General features: G+C 44.7%; 1 protein-coding gene across 1 annotated transcript in view; it reads left to right on the forward strand.

Annotated features, from left to right (window-relative positions):
- LOC145413243 (G-protein coupled receptor moody-like) overlaps nt 1–17,739 on the forward strand; it is a 34,891-nt gene that overhangs the window by 15,988 nt on the left and 1,164 nt on the right. Inside the window, exon 3 of the mRNA XM_080282974.1 lies at nt 12,812–13,050. Within this exon, the coding sequence (XP_080139100.1) occupies nt 12,812–13,050 (239 nt within the window). The remainder of the gene's footprint in view (nt 1–12,811; nt 13,051–17,739) is intronic.

Raw genomic sequence — 17,739 nt, forward strand, 5'->3', positions numbered from 1 at the left:
CGAGTTACAGTCTCGGCAATTACTGTGAGTAGCTTGCTTGAATCAATATTACTAAAGCCTTTTAGAATTTTAAAACATTCAATCAGTTGTTCCCTGAGTCTCCTTTTTCTAAGAGAGAATATGTTTAATTCCCTGAGTCTCTCGAGATATGGTTTGTTCCTCAGGGACGGGATTAACTTGGTAGCCCTATGCTGGACCGCTTCCAGTATTTCCGTATCTTTAATTAGGTGAGGCGCCCAAAATTGCACTGCAAACTCTAAGTGTGGCCTGACTATGCTTTTGTATAGGGGGATTACAATATCTTTGCTTTTATATGTAAAATGTCTTTTGATGAAGCCTAGGGCCCTGTTGGCTTTATTGGCGGCAGAGATACATTGATTCGAACATTTCAGATCGTCTGAAATTAGTATGCCTAGATCTTTAACTAATGAGGACTTGCTAATGATTTGGCCCTTCATTTCGTAATCATACCTTTTGTTTTTCTTCCCACATTGCAGTACCTGACATTTACTTACATTGAAGGGCATTTGCCATTTTTCTGACCAGTTTACAATTTTCTTAAGGTCATTTTGAAGGTTAATTCTGTCTTCTTCAGTTAATATAGTGTTGCCGATTTTTGTGTCGTCCGCAAATTTAGAAATGAAGTTGTTTAGGCCAACATCGATATCGTTAATATACATAATAAATAAGACTGGTCCCAACACCAATCCCTGAGGAACGCCACTGGTCACTGGAGCCCAGTCTGACTCCACTCCATTTATAACGACTCGTTGCTTTCTCTCACTTAACCAGCAACGTATCCACCTATGAATATTTCCGTCAATTCCGAGTGACCTTACTTTTGTCATTAGTTTATCATGCGGCACTTTGTCAAAGGCTTTCTGGAAGTCTAAGTAGATTATATCAAGTGACCTGGTACAATCATTCATTTTAAAGTTATCGTAAAACTCAATTAAATTTGTCACGCATGATCTCCTTGTTCTAAAGCCATGCTGGCTGTTCCTAATTACGTTATTAGTTTCTAGGAACTCAACTATCCTATCTCTAATTAATGATTCGAGGATCTTTCCCAAGACAGAGGTTAGGCTAATTGGTCTATATTTACCTGGTTGATCTCTACTGCCCTTATTATATATAGGAGTCACGTTAGCCAGTCTCCAGTCTGCTGGAACCTTTCCTTGTTGTAGGGACTTGTTAAAGATAGATGTTAGAGGACTGCATATTACATCCATCACATTTTTAGTATTTTAGGGTAGAAATTGTCTGAGCCGGGAGTCTTATTACTGTTCATTTTATTAAGTTTTTCTCTCACTTCATTACTGCTAATATGCATATCACTTAGTGCGTTTTGGATTGACATTTGATGCTCGAAAGCTCTTCGATGGTGTCATTGGCGTCTACTGTGAAAACTGAACGGAAAAACTTGTTTAAAGTAGAGAGAGAGAGAGAGAGAGAGAGAGAGAGAGAGAGAGAGAGCATGTCTGCAGGTAGGGGCCGAAGCTGTACAAAGCCGGCCTCTCCAAACTTCATATAAACAAACCAGGGAATTAGTGAAGAAAGAATTGGATTATTGGAAGGGAAGGAGGGAGGCAACGAGGAAGAAGAAAGGGAGGGAAGGAGGAAAGAAGGAAGGGAGAAGGAAAGAGGGAAGGAGGGAAGAAGGAGAGGAGAAGGAAAGAGGGAAGGAGGGAAGGAGAGGAGAAGGATAGAGGGAAGAAGAGAAGGAAGACGGAAGGAGGGAAAGTAGGGAAGGAAGGTTCTGGGTAGGAGCCGAGATGGTGCCAAGCCAGACCCTCCAGATTTGAAGTAAAGGAAGGAAGATTGATGTGGGAAGGAAGGAAGGAAGGAGGGAAGGAAGGAAGGGAGGAAAAGAAAGGAAGGAAGGTAGGAAGGAAGGAGGGAACAAGAAGGAAAAGAAGGAAGTAAAGGAAAAGTCTGTAGAGAGAGAAAGGAAGAGGGAGGGAAAGGAAGGAAAGAGGGAGGAACGGAAGGAGGAAGAGGGAGAGTAATAAAGAATGGATTAGGAAGAATTGTGTAGAAGGGGAGGGAATGCACACACACACACACACACACACACACACACACACACACACACACACACACACACACACACACACACACACAAACTCCTACTCTAAATTCCACAGCGACGCATATGAAAAACTGTTCAGAAAAAGTTATGATTTTAATTTTGGGGAGCTACCGTAACACCTCTTCCCTAGCGATTTACCCTACACGGCACACTACATAATCCTGCTGTATTAAAGAAGAAACTGTTTAGAGTTATACACAGACTATTTAGAGTTATACACAGAGTATTTAGAGTTATACACAGAATGAGTTGCTTAGGAAAAGGTGTTAAGAAGTCCCCTGCAACACAATGGCTCTCATTCTCTTCGGGTAAGGAAGCTCCCTAACACGTCTTCCATAACGATTTAGGTTTGGATATGGCTGGTTAATATCCTTTTGTACATTATTTATGCAGAGTATGGCTACGTGGAGATGATGGAAAGTGAGAGACTGACGAGGAGTGCATGTGAGTGAGGTGGAAGGGGGGGGGAGAGGGAGGGAGAGGCCAAGGATGTGATGGAGCGATGGAGTGGAGAGGTATATGAGAGAGGGGGGTGTGAGTTGGGAGCAGGGCAGTGAAATGGCGGGGGACAGGGCGACATGGAGGTGATTTGTTTGTGGCCACCCCTTACGGGATTAAGGCGTCTGGCAATAGATAGATAGATAGATGGCTTTGTTGGAAGGATTTATATAACACGGAAGAGGATAACCAAAATAAATCGCTTGGGAAGAGGTGTTAGGGAGCTTCCATATGCGACGTGATTACGGTCCGAAAATAATGCTGTGATTTTCGTCCTTGGCCACAGAAACAGCCATTTTTGCAGCGCCGTCTGAAGAAAATTGACAACTGGCGAAATACACTGAAATCCCCATCTCTGTTAATGGCTGTTGCAGATGGTTTCGTTCTTTACCCCTATGTATTGGTCAGACCTTGGGAGGAGGCCTGTGTGTGTGTGTATGGTTGTGTCCCTATTTATTATTATTATTATTATTATTATGCAATTTTCCCGGTGTTGGAGAGAGAGAGAGAGAGAGAGAGAGAGAGAGCCTGTGGTGGAGGCGGGCTTGTTATCTCACTCACCGCCACTTCTTCCATTATCTTAGATTAAAAACGGCCCTCTCTCTCTCTCTCTCTCTCTCTCTGAGGTACAAATCGTCACCAGACACTAATTTCTTTACTCCCTCAATTATATTTTCTTTAAATGAGAGAGAGAGAGAGAGAGAGAGAGAGAGAGAGAGAGAGAGAGAGAGAGAGAGAGAGAGAGAGAGAGAGAACCTTAAACAACAGGACACCAAGTAATCCAGTCATTCCCAACTCATCGTCAGAGCTTTAGAGGCTCCCTAACACTTCTTCCTTAGCGATTTATTTTTGGATACAACTACAGTAGTTAATATAAGTTTTTATGTTTATGAAGTGTATGGTAATGATGAGCGAGCGAGCGATGTTTATTCTGTTAAGTTTGACAATAAGAGGCCCAACCCGACACACATACACACACACACACACACACACACACACACAGGGAAGACAATTTTAGGTGTGGGCAATTGTTGATTCTGGGGGGGGGGTGCCTTCCTCTCTCTGGCTTCAGGCAAAAACTTTCTCGTGTGCCGACCACCGTGTCCCTGGGGGGGTCCGCTGCGAAGCCACATCCTGTACTTTTTGGTCTTTTACAGTACGCCTAGACCAACCTTCTTGTTTTTCGGTCTCCGGGGTGTGGCAGTCTCTCCACATTTCGTTTCGTGTCATTTCGTTTCTAAAGCCTCCCTATTCAGTCCCTAATCCCTGAGGTCACACTCTGTCATCTCGTCCCAGGTCTTTTTCGGTCTGCCTCTCACAACCCTGCCCCCAACATTCACACCTCTCACCCTTCACACCCAGTTGTCATCCCCCATCCTCTCCACATGCCCAAACCATCTCAGCCCACCCCTCCACATCACAACACCATTACACTCCAGTCCCATCCTTCCTCCCAAACCATCTCAATCTACCCCTCCTCATCACAACACCAATACACTTCAGTCCCATCCTTCTTCTCACCTCTTCATTCACACCTCTCACCCTCCACACCCAGTTGTCATTCCTCTTCCTCTCCACATGCCCAAACCATCTCAATCTACCCCTCCTCATCACAACACCAATACACTCCAGTCCCATCCTTCCTTCCAAACCATCTCAATCTACCCCTCCTCATCACAGCACCAATACACTCCAGTCCCATCCTTCCTCCCAAACCATCTCAATCTACCCCTCCTCATCACAACACCAGTACACTCCAGTCCCATCCTTCCTCCCAAACCATCTCAACCTACCCCTCCTCATCACAACACCAGTACACTCCAGTCCCATCCTTCCTCCCAAACCATCTCGATCTACCTCTCCTCATCACAACACCAGTACACTCCAGTCCCATCCTTCCTCCCGAACCATCTCAACCTACCCTTCCTCATCACAACACCAGTACACTCCAGTCCCATCCTTCCTTCCAAACCATCTCCATCTACCCCTCCTCATCACAGCACCAATACACTCCAGTCCCATCCTTCCTCCCAAATCATCTCAATCTACCCCTCATCACAACACCCATACATTCCATCCATTCCCATCCTTCCTCCCAAACCATCTCAACCTACCCCTCCTCATCACAACACCAATACACTCCAGTCCCATCCTTCCTCTCAAACCATCTCAATCTACCCCTCCTCATCGCAACACCAGTGCACTCCAGTCCCATCCTTCCTCCCAAACCATCTCAACCTACCCCTCCTCTTCACAACACCAATACACTCCAGTCCCATCCTTCCTCCCAAACCATTTCAACCTACCCCTTCTCTTCACAACACCAATACACTCCAGTCCTATCCTTCCTCCCAAACCATTTCAACCTACCCCTCCTCATCAAAACACCAATACACTCCAGTCTCATCCTTCCTCTCAACTCTTCCATCATAAACCCAGCCCTCCCAGGCCTCACACTCAGGGACGCACTGCACATCCACCTAACCACCGTCATTTCTGTACGTTTGAGCCTACGAATATCCTCTTCCTTTACATTTGCTGTTTAAACTCTCTAACACACCTCTCTGCTGATGCTGTCAGTCCCGCAGAATAGTAAATGACCAATTCCGGAGCTGTCTCCCTCTGCCTGTCTTTCTCTCCCACCGCCTATGACCTCCAGTGTTTGAAGTGCAGTCTTGCTAGGCAGCTCCTAATGACTTAATCTTAATTTCACTCCCTGGCTGGTTCAATATCACATTAAAAACAATCTTTGTAGTCGCAAAGCCTTGGGTTCTTCCTTTTCCGAATAAAAAAGATCCATCTCATAATACAAGCACTGCGGACATAAACAGTGATCCAGCCCTTGCGATAAATAACAAAAAAATGAGAAAGTATTTGTGGAAAAGGGGCGGCATTTCTCGTGTAATTAGGAAGCATACTAACACATTCTCCTTAGCGATTTATTATCGGATATGGCTGGTTAATAATCTATCTGTCTATCTATCTATTGCCAGACGCCTTAATCCCGTAAGGGGGGGGCCACAAACAAATCGCCTTCATGTCGCCCTGTCCCCCGCCATTTCACTGCCCTGCTCCCAGCTCACACCCCCCTCTCTCATATACCTCTCCACTCCATCCCTCCATCTCATCCTTGGCCTCCCCCTCCCTCTCTACCCCCCTCCACCTCACTCACATACACTCTCCTCGTCAGTCTCTAACTCTCCATCCTCTCCACATGGCGATATCAGAATTATTGCAGTAACGCAGAAAAGGACGGCGAAGTAATAAGCAAACTAAATCGCTAAGGAAGAGGTGTTAGGGAGTTTCCGCTTGTCTGCGAATGTCAGGACTTACCAGATGTCACTGACCTGATGACTGACGGTTGGCCAGGAGTATTATTGGTTTTTTATTATTATTATTATTATTATTGTTATTATTATTATTATTATTTATTATTATTATTATTATTGTTGTTGTTGTTGTTACAGGTATTATTATTATTATTATTATTATTATTATTTTATTATTATTTATTATTATTATTATTATTATTATTATTATTATTATTTCAGCTCTCCCAAAATGAGTGTTTATGTTTATATTCCAGTTTTTATTCCACTTTAAACAATTTGGAAGGATTAGGGGTCAGCCAAAGGGTTGATATGATGCCTGTTGTTAGGGCAATAGGTTGGAGGTCGGGGTCAGAGGGAAAAGGTCAAACATTAACCATCAGGATCAGCCTAAACAGTCTTTCTCTAATTTAGAGTGAGAGACTAACTAGGAGAGTGTACAGTATGTGAGTGAGGTGGAGGGGAGGAGAGGGAGGGGGAGACCAAGGATGAGATGGAGGATGGGGTAGAGAGGTATATGAGAGAGGGGGATGTGAGCTGGGGAGATGGAATGAGAAACTAACTAGGAGAGTATATGTGAGTGAGGTGGAAGGAGGAGAGGGAGGGGGAGACCGAGGATGAGTTGAAGGATGGGGATGAGAGGTATATGGGTGAGGGGGATGTGAGTTGGGGGGATGGATAGTGAGAGAATAACTAGGAGAGTGTATGGGAGTGAGGTAGAGGAGGGGGAAGAGGGAGAGGGAGACCGAGGATGATATGGAGAGATGGTGTAGAGAGGTATATGAGAGAGGGGATGTAGGTTTGGGGGAGGGCAGTGAAATGGCAGGGGACAGGGCGACATGGAGGCGATTTATTTGTGGCCACCCCTTACTGGATTAAGGCGTCTGACTATAGATAGATAGATAGACTGATTGATCTTACGTGAGCCAAAGGTAGTGGAAGGGTTAGGGCTCAGGCAAGGATGCAATAATAATTTTTTTTTTTAGGGTAATCAGTCGAAGGTTAGGGGCCATATGCGTGGTGGTTAAGTAAATTCCCTAACACCTCTCCTTTACCGATTTATTCTTCCATATGGCAGGCTAGTATCGAATGTACGCTGCTTATGCCGATTAAGGTGATACTGGAATGGTTCAGGTGACCCGGACGAGGACGGCAAGGTGCACTAAGGTAAATAAATCGCATGGGAAGAGGTGTTAGGGAGCTTCCCGACGAGGCCAGTTGGTGGACGCGGGTATTGCACACTCACCGTTTATTCTTCCTTACATATAGTTTAATTATTTTCTTATTAACTACATTATTTATTTATTTATTGATTTATTTAGAGTGTTAAGAATCTATCACTTTCTGCTTCTCCTTCTTCCTAAATTACTCTCTCTCTCTTTGAACTGTACATCTCTTCACACACACACACACACACACACACACACACACACACACACACACATACACACACACACACACACACACACACACACAGCACGAACTCTCTCTCTCTCTCTCTCTCTCATCTGCATGTAAACACAGTGGTAAAATTACAGTGAGAGTTGAGTGTGGACAGGGAAAAGAGAGAGAGAGAGAGAGAGAGAAAATGAGTGAGTTCGTGCATGTGTGTGTGTGTGTGTGTGTGTGTGTGTGTGTGTGAGAGAGAGAGAGAGAGAGAGAGAGAGAGAGAGAGAGAGAGAGAGAGAGAGAGAGAGAGAGAGAAAGGGGGATGGAGGGACTGTATCGCCTAGGCCAAAAAAACTCCTTCTCACACACTGTCTGGGTCACTCTCTTGTTGTTATTCTCTGGGTCTCGCTTCAGTCAAAAATAAATGAATAATAAATCTAATAACTGGAGACAAGAGAATGGCCGTCTTTGTATAAATCTTGGCCGTCTGGTTTATAATTCAGTCTATCTATATCTACCAGTCAATCTGTTTATCTATCTATCTATATCAAGGAGCCATAATCCCGTAAGGGGTGACCGTTTGTCGTTGAGTCAGTTGTTTTACGGGGAGGGGCACTAACCCTCCACCAACCCACTTGTTGACACGTTGGGAACACGTATGGGTTGGTTATATGGTTACCACCCAACGCTGTAAATGGTTTCCTGGCTTACAGGAAACCATTAGGCTTGTCAATCAAAGTAAAGCCACCTGAAAAGGAAAGAAGAGTAATAAAAAGTGACAGGAAAGATGGGAGAAATAGGAAGAGAGGAGGACAGACACAGAAAAAGAATGATAAAGGTGAAGGAAGAAATAAGCAGCACTACATCAAGTGAGTGGATGATGGTGAGAAAGAGGAAGAGAGGAGGACAGACACAGAAAAAGAATGATAAAGGTGAAGGAAGAAGTAGGCAGCACTACATCAAGTGAGTGGATGATGGTGAGAAAGAGGAAGGGAGGAGGAAAGACACAGAAAAATAATGATAAAGGTGATGGCAGAAGTAGTCAGCACTACATCAAGTGAGTGGAGGATGGTGGGAAATTGGAAGAAAGGAAGACAGACACAGAAAAAGAATAATGAAGGTGAAGGAAGAAGTAGGCAGCACTACATCAAGTGAGTGGATGATGGTGAGAAATAGGAAGAGAGGAGAACAGACACAGAAAAAGAATGATAAAAGGTGAAGGAAGAAGTAGGCAACACTACATCAAGTGAGTGGATGATGGTGAGAAATAGGACGAGAGCAGGGCAGACAGAGAATAAGAATGGTAAAGACAAAGACAGAAGTAGGCAGCACTACATCAAGTGAGTGGATGATGTTTATAATTGGCCATATTTATTTATTTTTTTTTTTTTTGGGGGGGGGGGAGGGGGAGACTTTTTGCTCAATATGATGGAAGAAAAAGGTGCAGGTTGGAAGTTGTGTGTGAGAGAGAGAGAGAGAGAGAGAGAGAGAGAGAGGTGAGGAGTGAGGGATGTATGAAAGAGAGTGAGAGGGTAATGGGGAGTTCGATGATGAGGGAGAGTAGAGGAGGGGGAGCGGGAGGAGAAATTTTTTTTCCTGCCCAGTTCCGTCACTTTGCACATATGGCAACGTTGCCCTGTGTTTAGTTTGGCAACGCCGCGCAGCAGTGAGCCATATCGGATGCCAGGTTTAGTATTCATCACAATTATTTACCTTTTTTATGCTTGACTATAAATATAATACCTGACTATCTATATTTTACATGGATTGAAAGAATAATAGAGACATAGAGGTCATATAGTTTTCGCTGCCTTAGCTTAAATAAATATAAAAAGGGGCCATACCACTGTCTTTACTTCGTCACTCGTCTGCTGAGAGAGAGAGAGAGAGAGAGAGAGAGCTTGAAACAGTACAAAATAATAACATGCAGGGTCATCAATAAAAAGTGAGTATGCAAGGAAGATACTCTCTACACTTTGCTAAAATTAGTTATATGTTGATTTAATGAAAATGCGGTACGTCTTAGGGGTGGTACATGACTGTTCGTTGAGAACACTTATCAGTAACATATGTTGTAGGCCTATACTACTTTACCTGTCATTTCTTGTCATTGCTCCCAGACGTACGTTTCAATCAGCTGTGTTTACAGGAGAGAGAGAGAGAGAGAGAGAGAGAGAGAGAGGTTAATGACCCATAATATTTTATCACCTAAAACGCTTTTCATGATCATTCTTAAGGGTTAACCTTGGTAATTTCTGCTGCAAGCTGGGAAATATTGGTATCAATGATACCTGAATATCAATGTTTCATTAGACATTTTCTTAGGTATATATGTCAGGTTAGATTTCAGATTATTTTCTTGTTTTTCTTAGGTATATTAGTAAAATCATTTGTCAGGTTAGATTTCAGATTATTCTCTCTCTCTCTCTCTCTCTCTCTCTCTCTCTCTCTCTATATATATATATATATATATAAACATGAATTTCAGAGACGTCCAAAACTTAGAATTTACCACAAAAGTTCCTCCATGCTTTGTCAAGATACACCATTTTTGCTCTTGCTACAATGCCTTTTCCATATAGGGGAAAACAGTCTCTCCTCTATATATTTTCCCACTTCTCCATATGTGGCCTTCCAGAACCCATTGTTGCACTCACCTGACCCGACTCTCATGGCCTTGCTGTATCCCTTTTATTCTTCTGTTAGCGTCCACTCTCTGGTTATATATAATAGGCAGGCCTACGCATGATGCTCACTCTAAAAACTAACCAAGTTACTGTTATTAACAACCCCGTTACACCATAGCTTACCTTGAAGTTGATTCATGACCAGCAGATCCAGTGATGCGCCATTGCCGATTGTAAACACAGCTGATTGAATCGTACGTCTGGGAGCAATGACAAGAAATGACAGGGAAAGTAGTATAGGCCTACGACATATGTTACTGATAAGTGTTCTCAACGAGCAGTCATGTACCACCCCTAAGACGTACCGCATTTTCATTAAATCGACATATAACTAATTTTAGCAAAGTGTAGAGAGTATCTTCTCTCTCTCTCTCTCTCTCTCTCTCTCAGCAGACGAGTGACGAAGTAAAGACAGTGGTATGGCCCCTTTTTATATTTATTTAAGCTAAGGCAGCGAAAACTATATGACCTCTATGTCTCTATTATTCTTTCAATGCATGTAAAATATAGATAGTCAGGTATTATATTTATAGTCAAGCATAAAAAAGGTAAATAATTGTGATGAATACTAAACCTGGCATCCGATATGGCTCACTGCTGCGCGGCGTTGCCAAACTAAACACAGGGCAACGTTGCCATATGTGCAAAGTGACGGAACTGGGCAGGAAAAAAAATTTCGCGAGCGGGAGGGGGAGGGGGAGGGAGAGGGGGGAGTAGGGGGAGGGGCAGAGGGAGGGGGAGGCAATGGAAGGGTATGGGAGGGAGGAAGAATGATGGCAGAAGTTCAGCCATTTATTGTAGACATAACTAGTTCCCTACCCATCATATTATATTCTCTCCCTCATTCTCTTCCCTCACTCCCTCCCTCCCTCCCTCCCTCCGTCTCTTTCTTCATTCCGCTTCTTTCCTTCATAACCTTCTCTTCCTCCATCCCTCCCTTCTCTCTCTCTCTCTCTCTCTCTCTCTCTCTCTCTCTCTCACTATCCCTCCTTCCCTTTACCACCTTCCTCTTCTCCCTCTACTTTTCTCTCCCTCCCTCCCTCTGCCTCCCCATTTCTCTCCCCATCCCCTCTCCTCCCTCCCTCCCTCCCTCTGCCTCCCCATTTCTCTCCCCATCCCCTCTCCTCCCTCCCTCCCTCCCTCTGCCTCCCCATTTCTCTCCCCATCCCCTCTCCTCCCTCCCTCCCTCCCTCCCTCTGCCTTCCCATTTCTCTCCCCATCCCCTCTCCTCCCTCCCTCCCTCCCTCCCTCTGCCTTCCCATTTCTCTCCCCATCCCCTCTCCTCCCTCCCTCCCTTCACAAAGCTCCTCTTCTCATTACACTCACATCCGCTGAGGAAGAAGAAGAGGAAAATGAAGAGGAGGAGGAGGAGGAGGAGGAGGAAGAGGAAGAGGATGAGGGGAGGAGGAGAAAGAGGGGAGGAGGAGAAGGAAGAGGAAGAGGAGGAGGAGGAGGAAGAGGAAGAGGGGAGGAGGAAGAGGAAGAGAGGGAGCAGTAAGACCCTTATTCTCATCCGTTAAGGAAGCTCCCTAACACCTCTTCCTTAGCGATTTATTTTGTTTATTACAACTTACTGTCCTCCTCTGTGTTACGTAAATCCTTCCAATATCGCCATACACTGCATAAATAACGTACAAAATTATATTACCTAGCCACATCCTAAATTAAATCGCTTAGGAAGAGGTGTTAGGGAGCTTCATTAACCGCGGCTAGTGAGGCAGGAGAAGAGAAGGAGATGAAGGACGAGGACGTGATGAGGATCGTGTTTTGAGTTTGAAAATGTACCACACACACACACACACACACACACACACACACACACACACACACACACACACACGCATAATACATTCTCCTTTCGCCAGTCCTCTCTACCTTGTGGCTAAATTCAGGGTGTAAATTCAGGGTGTAAATTCAGGGTGTAAATTCTGGGTGTAAATTCTGGGTGTAAATTCTGGGTGTAAATTCTGGGTGTAAATTCTGGGTGTAAATTCTGGGCTGAAGGATGGACTTGTATTTAGATTATTAAGGCCTTGACGGTGAGGGTGAGGGTAAGGGGGAGAGGGGTGAGGGTGTGGGTGAGGGTGAGGGGGTACGGTGGGGGTGAGAGTGAGGGGGTATGGTGGGGGAGTAGGATGAGGGTGAGAGGGTAGGGTGAGGGAGGGTGAGGGGATAGGGTGAGGGGGTAGGGTGGGGGTGAGGGTGGGGGTGAGGGTGAGGGTGTTGGGTGAGGGTGAGGGTGTTGGGTGAGGGTGAGGGTGAGGGTGAGGGTGAGGGGGTAGGGTGAGGGTGAGGGGATAGGGTGAGGGGGTAGGGTGGAGGGTGAGGGTGAGGGTGAGGGGGTATGGTAAGGGTGAGGGGATAGGGTGAGGGGGTAGGGTGGAGGGTGAGGGGGTATGTAAAGGTAATGAGAAGCCCCATTCTTGTTATTTTATTATTAATATTTTTTTACAATTTCTGTATGGTGAAGGTGATAAATAAATGACCGTCTGAGATGTTTTCCTTCACGTAACACACCGTCCTTTGGGAGAGAGTGGCCGCTGTCTTAATGCTCTGCTTGACCCTGTTAGAGCTATCTCCCTCTCTCTAATTCTTTGCCTTTTCAGATCAACAGCACACTGTCTTTATCGCCTTGATCAAATCAGACCTAATCGACATCTCTTGTTCCATATAGTCTCTCTCATTCCCTCACTCGATCTAACTCTAGCTTTAATTGTCTCTCTGTCTCACTCTCTCACTCTATCTAACTGTCTCTCACTCCATCTAACTGTCTCTCACTCCATCTAACTCTTAGCTTTGTCTCTCCGTCTCTCCAGGTGCACAACGCCACAGCTGTGTTCATCGTCAACTTAACCCTGTCAGACCTGATGCTGGGAGTGTTCAACCTGCCCCTGGCCGCCTCGCTGTTCGTGCACCGCGCCTGGGTACACACGGGCTTCCTGTGCATGCTGTTCCCCTTCCTTCGCTACGGACTGGTGGCCGTGTCCGTCTTTACCGTCCTGGCCATCACCATCAACAGATACGTCATGATCGCACACCCGAGCCTCTATCACAGGTTAGTAAGGGCGAACATTTGTTTTATTGATTTCCTATTCCTTTTGTCTCGTAGATTAGTTACATTAGTCACAACCTGCCCTGTTGCAGAGGACCTGGTGCTGGAGAGGACGCCTTCACGTGGTGGCACCGATACGAACGAACGGAGGGACTACCCAATTATACAAACACCCCTCAGTGTCCCTCCTATCATCTGAAAGGTGGGTGGTGGGGTGTGGAAAAAGGGAAACTGAAGCCTGCAGCCCACCGCGTGTACGCCCAGATGAACCTGTAGCCACAACAACAACAACATCAAAAGAAAACATTAGGTTCAAAGCTTTTCTTTAACTCCATCAGCCCGAGGACGTTTTATTTAATTATCCCTACTACCATTAACTTTTTTCTTTATTCACGTAAGGGACTAGAATGAGTTAGGTGCAGTATTAAGGCACTAGAGTGAGTTAGGTGCAGTATTAAGGCACTAGAGTGAGTTAGGTGCAGTATTAAGGCACTAGAGTGAGTTAGGTGCAGTATTAAGGCACTAGAGTGAGTTAGGTGAAGTATTAAGGCACTAGAGTGAGTTAGGTGAAGTATTAAGGCACTAGAGTGAGTTAGGTGCAGTATTAAGGCACTAGAGTGAGTTAGGTGCAGTATTAAGGCACTAGAGTGAGTTAGGTGCAGTATTAAGGCACTAGAGTGAGTTAGGTGCAGTATTAAGGCACTAGAGTGAGTTAGGTGCAGTATTAAGGCACTAGAGTGAGTTAGGTGCAGTATTAAGGCACTAGAGTGAGTTAGGTGCAGTATTAAGGCACTAGAGTGAGTTAGGTGCAGTATTAAGGCACTAGAGTGAGTTAGGTGCAGTATTAAGGCAGTGAGTTAGGTGCAGTATTAAGGCACTAGAGTGAGTTAGGTGCAGTATTAAGGCACTAGAGTGAGTTAGGTGCAGTATTAAGGCAGTGAGTTAGGTGCAGTATTAACAGTGAGTTAGGTGCAGTATTAAGGCACTAGAGTGAGTTAGGTGCAGTATTAAGGCAGTGAGTTAGGTGCAGTATTAAGGCAGTGAGTTAGGTGCAGTATTAAGGCACTAGAGTGAGTTAGGTGCAGTATTAAGGCAGTGAGTTAGGTGCAGTATTAAGGCAGTGAGTTAGGTGCAGTATTAAGGCAGTGAGTTAGGTGCAGTATTAAGGCAGTGAGTTAGGTGCAGTATTAAGGCACCAGAGTGAGTTAGGTGCAGTATTAAGGCACAAGAGTGAGTTAGGTGCAGTATTAAGGCACTAGAGTGAGTTAGGTGCAGTATTAAGGCACTAGAGTGAGTTAGGTGCAGTATTAAGGCAGTGAGTTAGGTGCAGTATTAAGGGACTAGAGTGAGTTAGGTGCAGTATTAAGGCACTAGAGTGAGTTAGGTGCAGTATTAAGGCACTAGAGTGAGTTAGGTGCAGTATTAAGGCACTAGAGTGAGTTAGGTGCAGTATTAAGGCACTAGAGTGAGTTAGGTGCAGTATTAAGGCAGTGAGTTAGGTGCAGTATTAAGGCACTAGAGTGAGTTAGGTGCAGTATTAAGGCACTAGAGTGAGTTAGGTGCAGTATTAAGGCACTAGAGTGAGTTAGGTGCAGTATTAAGGCACTAGAGTGAGTTAGGTGCAGTATTAAGGCAGTGAGTTAGGTGCAGTATTAAGGCACCAGAGTGAGTTAGGTGCAGTATTAAGGCAGTGAGTTAGGTGCAGTATTAAGGCAGTGAGTTAGGTGCAGTATTAAGGCACCAGAGTGAGTTAGGTGCAGTATTTAGGCACCAGAGTGAGTTAGGTGCAGTATTAAGGCACCAGAGTGAGTTAGGTGCAGTATTAAGGCAGTGAGTTAGGTGCAGTATTAAGGCAGTGAGTTAGGTGCAGTATTAAGGCACTAGAGTGAGTTAGGTGCAGTATTAAGGCACTAGAGTGAGTTAGGTGCAGTATTAAGGCAGTGAGTTAGGTGCAGTATTAAGGCAGTGAGTTAGGTGCAGTATTAAGGCAGTGAGTTAGGTGCAGTATTAAGGCACTAGAGTGAGTTAGGTGCAGTGTTAAGGCAGTGAGTTAGGTGCAGTATTAAGGCAGTGAGTTAGGTGCAGTATTAAGGCAGTGAGTTAGGTGCAGTATTAAGGCACCAGAGTGAGTTAGGTGCAGTATTAAGGCACTAGAGTGAGTTAGGTGCAGTATTAAGGCACTAGAGTGAGTTAGGTGCAGTATTAAGGCACTAGAGTGAGTTAGGTGCAGTATTAAGGCACTAGAGTGAGTTAGGTGCAGTATTAAGGCACTAGAGTGAGTTAGGTGCAGTATTAAGGCACTAGAGTGAGTTAGGTGCAGTATTAAGGCAATGAGTTAGGTGCAGTATTAAGGCAGTGAGTTAGGTGCAGTATTAAGGCAGTGAGTTAGGTGCAGTATTAAGGCAGTGAGTTAGGTGCAGTATTAAGGCACTAGAGTGAGTTAGGTGCAGTATTAAGGCACTAGAGTGAGTTAGGTGCAGTATTAAGGCAGTGAGTTAGGTGCAGTATTAAGGCACTAGAGTGAGTTAGGTGCAGTATTAAGGCAGTGAGTTAGGTGCAGTATTAAGGCAGTGAGTTAGGTGCAGTATTAAGGCAGTGAGTTAGGTGCAGTATTAAGGCAGTGAGTTAGGTGCAGTATTAAGGCAGTGAGTTAGGTGCAGTATTAAGGCAGTGAGTTAGGTGCAGTATTAAGGCACTAGAGTGAGTTAGGTGCAGTATTAAGGCACTAGAGTGAGTTAGGTGCAGTATTAAGGCACTAGAGTGAGTTAGGTGCAGTATTAAGGCACTAGAGTGAGTTAGGTGCAGTATTAAGGCAGTGAGTTAGGTGCAGTATTAAGGCAGTGAGTTAGGTGCAGTATTAAGGCAGTGAGTTAGGTGCAGTATTAAGGCACTAGAGTGAGTTAGGTGCAGTATTAAGGCACTAGAGTGAGTTAGGTGCAGTATTAAGGCACTAGAGTGAGTTTTCCTAAGCGATTTATTTTGTTCATTACACCTGACTGTCCTCTTCTGTGTTACGTAAGTCCTTCCAACATCGCCATACTCTTCATAAATAACGCACAGAAGGATGTTAACCAGCCATATCCAATAATAAATCGCCAAGGAAGAAGTGTTAGGGAGCTTCCTTAACAGACAAGAATACGAACACAAGTTGTTGTTGTTGCTGTTGTTGTTATATATACGTGAAGCGGTGGAGTGTAGCTTAACTCACCCATCCCCTGCCGTACACCATCGTCCTTTCGGGGGATAGGGAGAGAGTTGAGGGACGTGTGAATAACTAGGCAGAGGACTCCCCCCCTGCTACATCAATGCCACCATGTGAAGGCGACCCTCTCCAATTAGGCTAGAACAGTATAACAAAGACCACTCCCATCACTGACACCCTCACCTGTTTATAATGACTAATCTCAGCAGGAAACAGTTTATAATGACTAATCTCAGAAGGAAACAGTTTATAATGACTAATCTCAGCAGGAAACAGTTTATAATGACAAAAATCAGCAGGAAACAGTTTATAATGACTGATCTCAGCAGGAAACAGTTTATAATGACTAATCTCTGCAGGAAGAGAGAGAGAGGGGGGGGGGTTGTTTTCCACTAAGTATAAGACAACACTGACCTGGATAGGTGTTTTGAGAGAGAGAGAGAGAGAGAGAGAGAGAGAGAGAGAGAGAGAGAGAGAGAGAGAGAGAGAGAGTGTGTGTGTGTGTGTGTGTGTGTGTGTGTGTGTGTGTGTGTGTGTGTGTGTGTGTGTGTGTGTGTGTGTGTGTGTGTGTGTGTGTGTGTGTGTGTGTGTGTGTGTGTGTGTGTGTTGGTCTGACAGGTGACGTAATATGGTGACGTATATTATGATGATTATTTTTGTCTTACGATGTTTTTCTCCTGCCTTTGTTTTGCTTTTGGGTCGTATTCTAGCTGGCATATAGGAGGCTTCGTAACACCTCTTCCTTAGCGATTTGTTTTGCATATTACACCTTACCCTTCTATCTATATATCTATTGCCGGACGCCTTAATCCCTTAAGGGGTGGCCACAAACAAATCGCCTCCATGTCAACCCTGTCCCCCGCCTTTTCATTGCCCTGGTCCCAGCTCACAGCCTCCTCTCTTATATACCTCTCTACTCCATCTCTCCATCTTATCCTTGGCCTTGGCGATTTATTTTGCATATTACACCTTACCCTTCTCTAGTATGGTAGTTTTCTCGTTTCAGAATCAACTTGGTTTGTATCAGTACCATACTAGAGAATTATGAAGTGTACTGTACGTCACTAGATTACTAAAGTAGATGTGCTTAGGAAAAGAAAAATACAGTATCTCCAGTCACTTAGAAAACGGGTCTTCCACCTTAGTCTTTAGGGGTGACTCTCCTATTTCACTTTTGCTAAGGCCAGATACTTGTAGTCGCTAGTGGGAGCTTGTCTAGCCCAGAGTGTTAGGAACCAGTTCATTACCCTCAGGACTCAGGCCTTCCTTTACCCTAACACTTCAGAACATGTTCATGAGTAATGTCACTGATACTGTTGCACGGTTTTTATATCTGTATCTGGTGCTGGTAAGGGAAGCCTTCATGCGATGGCACCGATATTACAAGACAGCCGTGCTCCCTAGTTACATAAATGTCCCTATTCCGAAAAGACTACAAGAGAAGGGCACATTCCTCCTGCAATCCACTCCATTCGTGTTCAGATGAACCT

This window comes from Coenobita brevimanus, chromosome 95 (assembly GCF_032717465.1).
Source record: "Coenobita brevimanus isolate Jiangsu-jjx chromosome 95, ASM3271746v2, whole genome shotgun sequence".
Taxonomy (NCBI): Eukaryota; Metazoa; Arthropoda; class Malacostraca; order Decapoda; family Coenobitidae; genus Coenobita; species Coenobita brevimanus.